This window comes from Dipodomys merriami, unplaced genomic scaffold (assembly GCF_024711535.1).
Source record: "Dipodomys merriami isolate MVZ:Mamm:240054 unplaced genomic scaffold, mDipMer1.0.p SCAF_57, whole genome shotgun sequence".
NCBI lineage: Eukaryota > Metazoa > Chordata > Mammalia > Rodentia > Heteromyidae > Dipodomys > Dipodomys merriami.
In genome coordinates, this window is record NW_027206146.1 from 981316 (window position 1) to 993525 (window position 12210).

The 12210-nt window shown below is 56.5% G+C and overlaps 2 protein-coding genes across 3 annotated transcripts; both read right to left on the reverse strand.

The window, feature by feature from the left end:
- Nucleotides 1-93: 93 nt before the first annotated feature.
- Nucleotides 94-5531, reverse strand: Isoc2 (isochorismatase domain containing 2). Of its 2 annotated transcripts, none has more exons than XM_070000623.1 (6): nucleotides 5169-5531; nucleotides 2723-2860; nucleotides 2418-2627; nucleotides 2256-2326; nucleotides 2031-2148; nucleotides 94-468 (listed from the first exon to the last, which is right to left on the reverse strand). In XM_070000623.1, exons 2-6 carry the CDS (start codon nucleotides 2855-2857, stop codon nucleotides 388-390), a joined length of 615 nt encoding a protein of 204 aa, XP_069856724.1. In that variant the 5' UTR covers nucleotides 2858-2860; nucleotides 5169-5531; the 3' UTR covers nucleotides 94-387. The 2 variants fall into 2 exon arrangements, with proteins under 2 accessions (XP_069856724.1, XP_069856725.1); XM_070000624.1 differs by having other exon boundaries at nucleotides 2418-2489; nucleotides 5169-5528.
- On the reverse strand, nucleotides 4765-10135 carry CUNH19orf85 (chromosome unknown C19orf85 homolog). Its single transcript, XM_070000342.1, has 4 exons — nucleotides 9963-10135; nucleotides 6977-7393; nucleotides 5028-5250; nucleotides 4765-4794 (listed from the first exon to the last, which is right to left on the reverse strand). The coding sequence occupies exons 1-4, from the start codon at nucleotides 10133-10135 to the stop codon at nucleotides 4765-4767; spliced, it is 843 nt and encodes a 280-aa protein (XP_069856443.1).
- Between the last annotated feature and the right edge of the window lie 2075 nt (nucleotides 10136-12210).

The following is a 12210-nucleotide window of genomic DNA, read 5'->3' on the forward strand; positions in this document are numbered from 1 at the left end:
CTGGAGACCCCTCTCTCCCGCCCACAGCCCCCGTGGCTTCCGGAACGCCCGCCCACCCCCCGGCCCAATAATGGTTCGGTCCACAGTCAAAGCAATGTTTATTCTGCAAGTCCGGGTCCCATCGGTGACGCCCCTTCCCCCGCCCCTGCCCACCCTGGGAAGTGGCGCTGGGCCGAGCCCCGCCTCTGCCTCACTCCCAGCCAATTGCCGCACAGCTTCCCAGGAGTCTTATTTGCATTTCCTGGAGCAGCCGGCCAATGGGACGGCAGGACCACGCCCCCCTCCCCCGGGGGCGGCTCTCCTGGACGACTGCACCACTCTGGGGATCCAAGGACCGGGAGAAGCGCTTCCAAGATGCCAAGTGACTGGAGGGTCGAGGCCCCGGGCTCAGCGGAAGAGGGGGTTCTGGCCTTGGAAGAAGCCCAGCAGCCCGCTATCAGGGGCGGGCTCCTTGATAATCTTCTGGATCTGCGAGTGGAGGGAGGAGGGTTCAGGGAGAGTCAGAGGTCCCCATCTCCATAGTGACAAGTCGGAGAGGTCTCCATCTCCATGGTGACAAAACTGAGGGCCACCATCTTACCTTCCAGGCCTTCTTGGCAACAGCCTTCTCCAAACCAACCACTCTCAAAAGTTTCCCGGGGGCTCCCCTTCCGCCCTGCCTGCCTGGGTGAGTTCCTTCCTGTCTGCCATCTTGGGGCACCCGAGGCTTGGACCATGAAGGGCTTGGACCATGAAGAGCGAGGGCTCTGTCCCAGGCTGGCCAGGCCGTGCCTCCATCCTGAGGCCCATTTATGTACCCACCTCTTAATAGAACAAGGGCAACCAAGCACATTTCCTGCGTTGAAAAGTCCTTCCAAGCCGAGCACTGGTGGCTTGTACCTGTCATCCTAGCTACTTAGGAGGCTGAGGTCTGAGGATCCTAGTTCAAAGTCAGTCTAGGCGGAAAAGTCTGTGAGACTCTTATCTCCAATTAAGCACCAAAAAAATTTCCTTGAGCAAAAGTAAAACTCAAGTATGGCACTTAGGCCCTGAGTTCAGCCCCAGGACCAGCATGTGCACAGGCACAGACACATCCCTCAAATGGCCAGGCACTCACACCTATAATCCTATCTACTCAAGAGGCTGAGATCCAGAGGATCAAGGTTCAAAGCCAGCCATGGGCAGGCTCCATCTCCAAAATAACTAGCAAAAAAGCCAAGCTGGAAGCATATATCACCAGTGGAGATATATGTGGAGCACCTGTGAGAGGCTGAGTTCAGATCTTAGTGTGGAGTGTATGTGTATGGGTGAGGGGGAACAAAGCCTGCACCTCCACTGCCTGAGCCTTACGCTGCTGGCCTGGATGCCTGAAGTAGCCTCTGCGGTGGTCTCTCTCCTCCCTTCCACAAATGCCCATGCCTATCCGTTGGTTTCCAGGGAGCCAGAATGACCTTTGTAACTGTCAGTCTGACAGTGGCCAGCTCTTTTTTTCCTGGGGCTTGAACTTAGGGCCTCGCTGTTGTTTGGCGTTTTTGCTCAAGGCTGGCGTGACACCACTGAGCCCCAGCTCTACTTCTGGCTTTTTGGTGGCTAATTGGAGAAAGGAGTCTCACTTTTTTTTGTTGTTGTTGGGGCATGAAGCTTGAACTCTGGGCACTGTCCCTCAGCTCTTCAGCTCAAGGTGAGTGCTCTACCACTTAAGCCACAGAGGCATTTCCGGTTTTCTGGTGGTTGATTAGAGTCTCAAGGACTTTCTAGCCCAGGCTGGTTTTGAACTAAGATCCTCAGATCTCAGCCTCCTGAGTAGCTAGGATTACAAGTGTGAGCCACTGGCACCCAACAGGAGTCTCTGAACTTTGATCCTCAGATCTCAGCTTGTGTGAGCACATAGCTCACTTAGTCTTTATGGCCACTCAACATCTTTAGTTCATGTTTGGTGGTGCGTTGCTCACCCTGGAGGACACACTTGCTTGCTGTGCCCAGATGTATCCATGGGCCTGGGTATTGTCCTATGCATGGGGCAGGGTGGGCCACACAGGACATTTCATTACCTCCTTGAAGTGAGGGTTGGCAGCGTCCCTCACAAGCTGCAGAATGAGCCCTTCACTGGTGGAGAGAAAGACGCCACTCTGTCGCATGCGGGCCAGGGCCACCAGCCGGTCCACCTGGCTGCAGAGGGTAAGAGCGAAGGGAGGCAGGTATCCAAGCTGCTGCAAGAACATTCTGGTGCATCACAGGTACCCTAGCTGCCCCCCCCCCGCCCCCAGGGACCTCACCTGCGAGAAGAACAAGCATCCACCACGACGTGAACCTGCAGCCCTCGGTCCAGTAGATCCAAGGCTGTTTGCTAGAGGCAGAGAGAGGTCAGAACCATGCCTAGACCGCATCAGGGAGCCCAGGCCTCAGGTGGGGACAGGAGTGGGCACTTGGGGTCTCACCATGATACAGGCCTGAGCCTCCAGGCCACAGAGCAGCACGGACTTCAGATGGGGCCGGCTGTCCAGCTCCTGCTGCAGGATGGGCACCATGCTGAAGCAGGTCTTGCTCAGGGCCTGAAGGCCCTCGGCCCCCAGCTCAGGAACTGTGGGGCCCAGGCCTTGCGGGTACTGCTCCGTCAGCAGGGCTGGGACACCCAGCAGCTGGGCCACCTGCACCACCAAGTGGGAACAGAGGCCTGGGTGAGAGGGAGGAGGGCTGGGCCTCCACTGCCTAGTCTGGAGAAGGAGGAGGGGCCTGCACCTACTCGGAGCATGCGAGCTGCCACAGAGACGATCTGGGAGAAGTAGGCGACGTTGCGAAACTTCTCCTGCATGTCACACAGGAACAGCATGGAGGATTCCGGGGAAACGCGGCCCAGGACATGCCTGGAGGCGGCCATTTCCTAAGGAGGCAGAGCAGCGTGTGCAGAGTCAGGTGGAAAGGGGAGCTTGGAGCACAGCCTTGGGCCTCTGTCCAAGAAATATTCCTGGACTCTGGCCAATGCACCCAGCACACCTGCCTCCACCTCCACACCACCACACTGTGGTCCCCTGGACCTGGACATGTTCCTCCTCTTCCTGTGCAGTCCAGCAGTGAGGACATTTCTCTGGCTATGTCCACCCTGGGCCACCATGGTCACAGGCTGACTACTGCTTCCCTTTGTGGAGATGGTACCGTGTTGGTAGTCTTTACTTTTCCCCTAGAGCATGGATGCCAGGCTTCCTGGGCCTGGCCCTGCCCAGCGAATCTTCAATGAAGGCTTCCATCCTCACTCCATATCCAGGGGCATCCAGGACCTGCCCAGGCCATACAGAGCCCAGTATATGACTTCTGAATGACGAAAAGCTATGCTGTGCAGGGCTTTGCCACCCCACATCTCTTTGGGCTGGCAGGAGTATACACCTAAGCAACCAGGGCACAGCCTCAAGCCCTCTGACCTAGAAATCTGCTCCTAATGCATTACCTAGCACTGGGTCCTGTGAAGTGATTCTTTATCACAGGACTCTGGCAGGGGGAAGGAGCAGAAACAAATCTAAATGTCCAGTGTCCAGCACTGGCTGCAGATTCCTATCATGGAACACTAGCGAGCTCTTAAGTAGCAATAAGGAAAAGTACTCAAGAGAATGAAGGGAAAAGGGAATGCCGCAAACACTGCTCCAGTTGTGCAGAAAGCCCACGGTGGGGGTTGTCTAGAGTGCTTAGACCTACCACCACAGCTCCATTTTTGGCTTTTTGGTGGTTAACTGGGGATAACAGGCTCATAGACTTTTTTTGTCTGGACTGGTTTTGAACCATTATTCTCAGATCTCAGCCTCCTGAGTAGCTAGGATTACAAGCGTGAGCTACTGGTACGTGGCTCTATGCTGTTTCTTTAGGATTTGGGATGTGCAAAAGGTCATCCAGTGAGGGTAAATGTAAGATTTGCGTAATGTCAGAACTCACCAAGCCAAGCTGTTTACAGCTGTTGTTAACCAAGCTGTTAACAGAGGTCAAGAGCAGGGCCTGCTGGGGGAAATGCCCCTTCTTGACTTCAATCTCCAGACCAGAAGTTCACGGTGTGAAAATGTATACATTTTGTCCTGTACCACTTCTGTGTGTATATACTTCCATAAAAAGTTCTCAAAATAAAAACACAACCAAAGGCCTCCAGGACCAGAGAATGGGACTTGAGGAGGAATCTGGAATGTAGATTGGTTAGGATCCCCAAAACAGATGTTAAGAGAGGAGGGAGGCTGGCTCAACTGGTAGAGACCTTGCCCAATAAGCACCAAGCCGTGAGTTCAAACCTCAGCACCACCAAAGAGCGGGAGAGAGAGAAAAAATACTAGTCATGGGACTTAGAATGTAGCTCAGTGGCAGAGTGCTTGCCTAGCGTGCATGAAGCCCTGGGTTTGATTCCTCAGTACCACATACACAGAAAAGGCTGGAAAAGTAGTGCTGTGGCTCATGTGGTAGAGTGTTAGCCTTGAGCAAAAGATGCTCAGGGACAGTGCCCAGGCCCTGAGTTCAAGCCCTAGGGCTAGCAGAAAGAGTGGGGGGGGGGAGAAACAGAGGGGGAGGGAGGGAGGGAGAGGAAGGGGGGTAGGAAGGGAGGGGGAGGGGGAGAGGGGAGGGGAGAGGGTGACACGTACATTTAGGGGCCAAGACATTTTTTTGGTGATATAGGGATGTGAATGGGGGAAGGGGGGGGCAGCTAATTCCCTAACATGAGCCACGGCCCCAGCCCCTTTGCTTCACATTTTATTTTTACGACTGCTGTCTCTGACTTAGGACCTCGGAGCACCACCTCACCGGGCACACCCACTCTCAACTCTCCGGTGCGGCGTGGGGCAGGGTCTGCGGGGAAGGGGAACTAGTCTGGGGGAGGAAAAGGCCGATTCGGTGGTGCGGAGTAGAGACGCCCCGCGGCGGCAAACCGGGGAGGGGGAAGGGGGTGGCTGGTTACCCGTTTCCCCCCCCCCCCGCCCTGCGCAACCCTCGGGGCCGACCCCGGGGTGTGCGGCCTGGGGCTGGCGGCACTCTGGATCCGGGCCTCAGTTTCTTCCAGAGACACCGGGAAGGAGCCCCACCTGCCGACGGGAGCCGGGGAGCAGCCCGGCTGGGGACGAGGGCGGGCGCTCCCCGGGGCGGGGCGAGGGGCCGGGGGTCGCGGGCCCGCCCGCCCCGAGGACGAGGCGGACACGGGTCTGGGGCGGCGGGCGGAAACTTACCCGGAAGTGCTGGGTTGGAGCCGGCCCAGCCCCGTCTGCAGGCGAAGCTGGGAAGTTTGGGGGCTCGGCCCTCCCAAAGGTCCTGGGGTGACGGGGGTCACCGTTTAGTCCGGTCCTGGCACGTGGCCCGCCCCGCGCGCCCCTTCCCCGCCTGCCTGGGCAGATCGTCCAATCGGTGCTCGCCTCGCTCGGCCACCGCCCTTCCCTCCTGGCCAATCCGCAGGCTTCTCTGTCGCTCCCGGTTGGGGCGGGGGAGGAGCGTAGATCCAAAGGCTGTTTCTTTTTTTTTTTCTGTCTTTTCTTTTTTGGTCAGTCGTGGGGCTTGAACTCAGGGCCTGGGCGCTGCCCCTCAACTCTTCAGTCAAGGCGAGTGTTCTACCACTTGAGCCACAGCGCCACTTCCTGTTTTCTGAGTGGTTCATTGGAGATGAGTTTCATGGAGTTTCCTGCCCGGGCTGGCTTTGAACCGTGATCCTCAGAACTCAGCCGCCTGAGTAGCTAGGATGACCGGTGTGAGCCACCGGCGCCCGGCCGAAGGCTGTTTCTTTAGTCCTAATTTGATTGTTGGTAGCAATGCCTCCGGGGCGGGGACTCAGAGGACCTAACCAATGGAAGGCGGAAGAGGCTAGAGTGGCAGGCAATGGGAGGGATGGGTCGGGGGTACTGGCTGCAAAGTCTTTACTGTCAGAAGATGGGGCTTGCCTCTACCTCGAGGCAAAGGCAGGAGGCTCGCGAGTTCTAGGCCAGCCTGAGCTATATTTCAATATCCTTTCTCAAAAGAAAGACAGCTGGGTGGTGGTGGCTCATGCCTGTCATCCTAGCCACTCAGGAGGCTAAGCTCTGAGGATCACAGATCAAAGCTAGCTGGGGCTGGCTGGGGAAGGGCAACTGTCTTCAGTGGTAGAGTACCAGCCTTGAGCAAAAAAGCTCAGGGACAGCGCCCAGGCCCTGAGTTCAAGCCCCAGGACTGACAAAAAAAAAAAAGTCTTGCAAAGACATTAGGCACAAACCAAGAAAGGATTAAGAGGTCCATGGAGGAATCAGACCCTCTTTTTTTTTTTTTTGAGTGGTTGATTGGAGATAAGAGTTTCATGGAGTTTCCTGCCCAGGCTGGCTTTAAACCGGGATCTTCAGATCTTAGCCTCCTGAGTAGCTACAATGACAGGTGTGAGCCACTGATCCCTGCCCCCCCCTATTTTTTTTCAGTCGTGGGGCCTGAACTCGGGCCTGGGCACTGTCCCTCAGCTCTTCAGCTCAAGGCTAGTGCTCTACCACTTGAGCCGCAGCACCATTTCCGGCTTTTTCTGCTTATGTTGTGCTGAGGAATCGAACTTAGGGCCTCATGTATGCAAGGCAAGCACTCTACCACTGAACCACCTTCCCAGCTCTATCTATTCATTTATTGCTAGCAAGGATTGCATGCACGCCAGTGAGCTCTGTGAGGTCAGGGGTTTTATTGGCCTCCTTCAGTGCTGAACCTGACACCTTGACTCCGTACATCCTTGGAGAAAGTGGAGAACAGGCACTGGGGAGAGATGGACCGGGGTAGGAGGGCGAAAAGGATTCTGAGAGGAGGCTGAGAGGACAGATGGGAGAAGATGGGGTGGAAGTGGGCTCTGGATGTGGGAGTCCAGACGCAGCTGATTTTCCCAGAGTCTGTAAAGAAGGCAATGAATGGTTGTGGCTTTTGAGTTCAGGGGGAGGGACAGGCTCTGGTTTGGGCTATGATTGGGTATGAGGGAGTGGGGGGGAGTGTCCCCTAGTCCTTGAGGAGTTCTTGAGAATCCTAAATACAAGGTGTCCCCCACCTGTCCACCCAACCCCAGCAGGGAGCTGCAAGCTCTGCGTCTCTCCCCACAGCAGGAAGGGGATCACAGCAGGGTGGCATCTGCGTCAAGCCCAGAGCATGACGGGGCAGGTCTGAGGCCAGCTGGGGTGCATCTGCTGTCAGAGACTGTGGGGGGCAGTATAGGGGCACCGTGGGATGCTGTGGGGTGAGCACAATGTCATCGAAGAGGTCCAGGGTAGAGGTGTCCAGGGCAGCAAGGCTCAGGCTGGGGCCCACATGGGGGGCTTCCTTGGGGGCCACGGCACAGGCCACCCCCAGGAAGGGGGACGCAGGGGGCGGGGGAGGTTTTTGGGGTGTCGGTCTCTGGGGAGGAGCCTCCTGGGACAGGATGGAGAGGGTCAGGCGCCGTGTGGCCGCTTCAATCTGGGTGAACTGCCTGTGGAGAGACCCATGTCAGGGAGGTTTGCCTGGGAGACCCCTCCTGCCTGCCACCCCGGGAGAGACTGGTCCCCTCTTCCCACCCCCTCATCCTCCTGGACTGGGGTCTGGTCCCACGAGGACACTGTAGGGTGGAAGTGAGCAGTGCGTCAAGCAGGAATGCTCCATTACTGTACTACACGCAGGTGCACTGTGGGCTGGTGCTGGCCTGGCCCTGGGATGCCGGTGCCCACTCCAGAGTCATCATCTCAGGCTGGAGTCCTCCCCCGCGCCCCCCAACTGCAGAAACTGAGGCCCCAGGCTTCCTCTGAGGCCCAACCCCTCATCAGACATGCTGGAGAACAGTGCTGGGATGCTAAGGCAGGGGGTCTGCTCCAACAGGCACAGGGGTGTGGGGAGACATGGGAGGTGCCTGAGCTTGAGCCTAGAGCGGATGAGGAAGGGGACACGGGAAGAGCAGTTAACAGGTGTTCCAGGGGAGCCATCACCCCTATCCTCCTCCTCCTCCTCCTCCTCCTCATCATCATCATCACCACCACCACCATCACTGCTATTCCCCCTCCCTTCTCCAGTGGCTCTTCCTTCAACTGTGTATGTGGGGTCTTTCCCTCATTGGCTGAGGTCTGAATCAAAGGTCACTGAGGTGAGTCCATCAGTGGGGACAGAACTCTCCTGGATGCTCCCTCCCTCTGGTTTCTCTCTTCATCTGCTCACCACCTTTTTTTGGGGGGGAGGGGTCCGGTCATGGGGCCTGAACTCTGGACCTGGGTGCTGTCCTTCAACTCTTCAGTTCAAAGCTAGCGCTCTACCACTTGAGCCACAGTGCTGCTTCCAGCTTTTTTCTTTTTTGCTTATATGGTGCGGAGGAATCAAACCCAGGGCCTCATGCATGCAAGGCAAGCGCTCTACTACTGAGCCACCTTCCCAGCCCATACTCACCACCTTTTAACATAACACTAGCCTTTTCTTCTTATTATTTTTTGCTGGTTCTGGGGCTTGAACTCAGGGCCTGGGCACTGTCCCTGAGCCTCTTTGTGTTCAAGTCTAGCACTCTACCATTGAGCCAGTGCCACTTCCAGCTCTTTCTGGGTTTTTTTGGGGGGTCTGGTCGTGGGGCCTGAACTCTGGGCCTGGGCGCTGTCCCTCAGCTCTTCAGCTCAAGGCTAGCGCTCTACCACTTGAGCCACAGCACCACTTCCAGCTTTTTTTTTTCTGCTTATATAGTGCCGAGGAATCGAACCCAGGGCCTCATACCTGCAAGGCAAGCGCTCTACCACTGAGCCACCTTCCCAGCCCTCTCTCTGTTTATGTGGAATTGAACCCAGGGCTTCAAGCATGCTAGGCAAGTACTCTACCATTGAGCCACATTTCCAGCCCCTCTCCCCTTTGTCTGGCCAGTTCTGGGGCTTGAACTCAGGGTCTGGCTGCTGTCCTGGTCCTTGTGCCTGAGGCTAGTGTTCTATCACTTGAGCCACAGTGCCACTTCTGGCTTATTCTGGATAATTTATCGATGATAAGAGTCTCATAGACTTTTCTGCCCAGACTAGATTCGAATCGTGATCCTCAGATCTCAGCCTCCTGAGTAGCAAGGATTACAGGCATGAGACACTGGCGCCCAGCATAGTTTTTTACTTTTTTAAAATTTAGATAAAACATATATAACATAAAATTCACTGTGTTTTTTTTTTTTTCTTTTTGTCAGTCATGGGGCCTGAACTCTCGGCCTGGGTGCTGTCCCTCAGCTCTTCAGCTCAAGGCGAGCACTCTACCACTTGAGCCACAGTGTCACTTCCAGCTTTTTCTGCTGATGTGGTGCTGAGGAATCGAACCCAGGGCCTCATGCATATAAGGCAAGCACTCTACCACAAACCACCTTCCAGCCCCAAAATTCACTGTTTAAGAGTATAATTATCTGGATGCAGGTGGCTCACGCCTGTAATCCTAGCTACTCAGGAGGCTGAGATCTGAAGATCACACTTCAAAGCCAGCCTGGGCAGGAAAGTCCATGAGACTCTTATCTCCAGTTAACCACCAGAAAACCAGAAGTGGCACTGTAGCTTAAGTGGTAGAGTGCTCGCCTTGAGCTGAAGAGCTAAGGGACAGCACCCAGGACCAGAGTTCAAGCCCCAGGATCAACACAAAAAAAAGAGTATAATTAATTCAAGGTTGTACAATTACTACCTCTTAGTTTCAGAACTTTTCATCACTGAGAACCCTATGCCACCCCCCCACCCCTCCACCACCCCCACCCCCATTTCCAGCTCTATCTGGCTTTTCTCAAGGGTTACCGCCTGGTGGCGCCATTCCATCTCCTTTCCCCTCTTCCCTGGGCTTTCTTCCTACCTGCTCACAGCCTGCTCTGCTCTGGGAAGGCAGTAAATTGGATCTGCTTTGGTCATGATGGTCTCCAGGGCCTGGCACAGGGCCAGTACACGACAAGTTATGCCCACTGAATGGCCCTTGAACCCAGACTTGGGGCTCCAGCCTCTGTTTGAGGGCCTTCAGGTCTCATCCAGCCCCGTGGCCCTGACCCACTGCTCCAGCCCGCCCCCCCCCCAGCCCCTCACCTGCAGATCTGGTTGTGCAGGAAGCGCCTGTGGTTGGGTCTCCTCTTGGGGGGGCGGGGACGGCGGGGGCGCAGAGCCCGCAGCATGTGGACAGCTGCCCCACTCACAAAGGCACACAGCTCCAGGGGCCCAGGTTCTGGGACCCCAGGGGCTGTGGGCGTTCCAGGGTGCATGATCAGGAGTGACTCCTCACAGTACCAGTCAGAGGTGAGGTGGATGGATGGGCAGGGTTGCCAGGAGAAGGAGCCCTGAGCCCTTGTCGGTGGTGTCTCCCAGCTGGGCCTGGGGGCAGGTGAGGGGTGACACAGGAAAGCAAATGTTGGCAGGGGGGGCCAGCTGTGTGCCCCACTTTTCTAGCCAGGTACCCAATTAGCACATAGTTGGGCCTGGGATATCAGATGGGGGCATGGAGGTAGAGAGGCAGAGAAGAAGTGCCTGGAGATAACCAATTAAGGGGACAAAGGCCTAGTTAGGGAAGGCAGGCCCTGTGGCCACAGCCAGAGTCAACCTGAGCGATTAACGTTAAGGATCCTTAATTGGCACTCTGTCGCTGTGGCTGTGTGTGGTGCTGTGTTTGTGGGTGGAAGAAGCTGAGGAGGTGAGCCATCTATTCCCAAGCTCCCCCCACATGCCTCCTCTGCCCCTTTGTTCCAGGCCCAGGATCCTTAGGGGAAACTGAGGCCCAAGGTCTCTAGCCAACAGGAGTCTCTAGCCAACAGGAGGGGCTGGCTTCTCTGGGGTAGCCACAGAATCTTGAGGTATAGTGAATGGGGAGGGGGCAGGGTGAACCAGGTGAGGTGGTAGGGGGGAACCACCACAGAAGCCTGGTTTTCCCCAACAGGATTTGTTTCTTTGTGCCCATACTAGGGTTTGAATTCAAGTCCTAGGCACTGTCCTTCAGCTTTTCCACCCAGAGCCAGTGCTCTATCACTTGGGACACAGCTCTGCTTCTGGCTTTTTGGTGATTAATTGGAGAGAGGAATCTTGATAATTTTTCTGCCCAAGCTAGCTTTGAACTGCTACACAGCCTTCTGAGTAGCTGGGATTATAGACGTGAGCCACCAGCACGTAGCACCAAGGTATTTTATTGAGGGTCCCTGGTATTCATAGAGATGGAGAAGCTGCCTCTGGTGACAGACATCCCTGTTGGGGACAGGGAGGGTGTCTCTCGGCTATGTCCAGGGTCTAGCTGCTGGTTGTCTCGGGTTCTCAGCAGCTCCAGGCCTCATCCTCACACCCACTGATACCCCTCTGGCCCCATCTTCCCTCCGGTCTCCTCTCTATTGTCATCAATTCTGTCTCTTCTGTCTCGGCAGTCTCTCTTGGCATCTCAACATCTGATTCTTAGGTTCTGAACATTCCTGTAGCCATTGTCTGCCTCTGTCCTGACCAGGACAGGGTGTGTGTGTGTGTGTGTGTGTGTGTGTGTGTGTGTGTGTGTGTGTGTGTGTGTGTGTGTGTGTGTGTGTGTGTGTGTGTGTAGACACGCCTGTGGAAGTCTTGCTGCCTGTCCTTCAAGGGGACACGCCTGTGGAAGTCTTGCTGCCTGTCCTTCAAGGGGAGAGTTACCCGTCGTGGGGAGTGGGGGTGGTGTTGTTGCTGGCCAGGCCATTACCAGGCTTCCCCCCACCCCCCGCAACTTTTGCAACGTCTTGTGTGTGACTGATTCGACAGACGTGCGTAAAACTCCTACTATGTGCAGACGGAGGATGCGGCAGGGAGGGGTGGGCTGCGGTGCAGGTGGGGGGAGGGATGATGCCCAGCTCCAGAGGAGCCGAGGGCACGGAGACCAGCAGCGAGGAGGCTGGGCGGGACCAGGGACCGCTTTGACGAGGATGAACTCTTTGAGGAAGTGACCCATGACCTGCAGCCTCAGCACTCGGGGTCGCACAGGTCTGGGGTCCCTCTGGAGGTCAAGAGTCCACCCCAGGTGAATGAGAAGACATGGGGTCGACATCTTCCCAGGCGCATACTGAAGGGCTCCGCCGACACCCCGGCCCCGGGTCGGCCAGAGTTCTGCGGACAAAGCGAAGCACGGTGGGTCAGCGGGGCCCACTGCCAAGAAGCTGACCGGGACCTGCTGGACGCGCGAGGGCGCCGTTCCCAGAACAGGCTCATCGGAAGGCACGGGCTTGTTCCCCGGCTCCAGGCCCCCGCGCCGCCCCACGGCCCCAGGCCCCCACGCCGCGCGCGCCCGGACCGCAGGCAGGTGGGCGTGGCCTGTGGGGGCGGGAGCGGCGCACTGCGT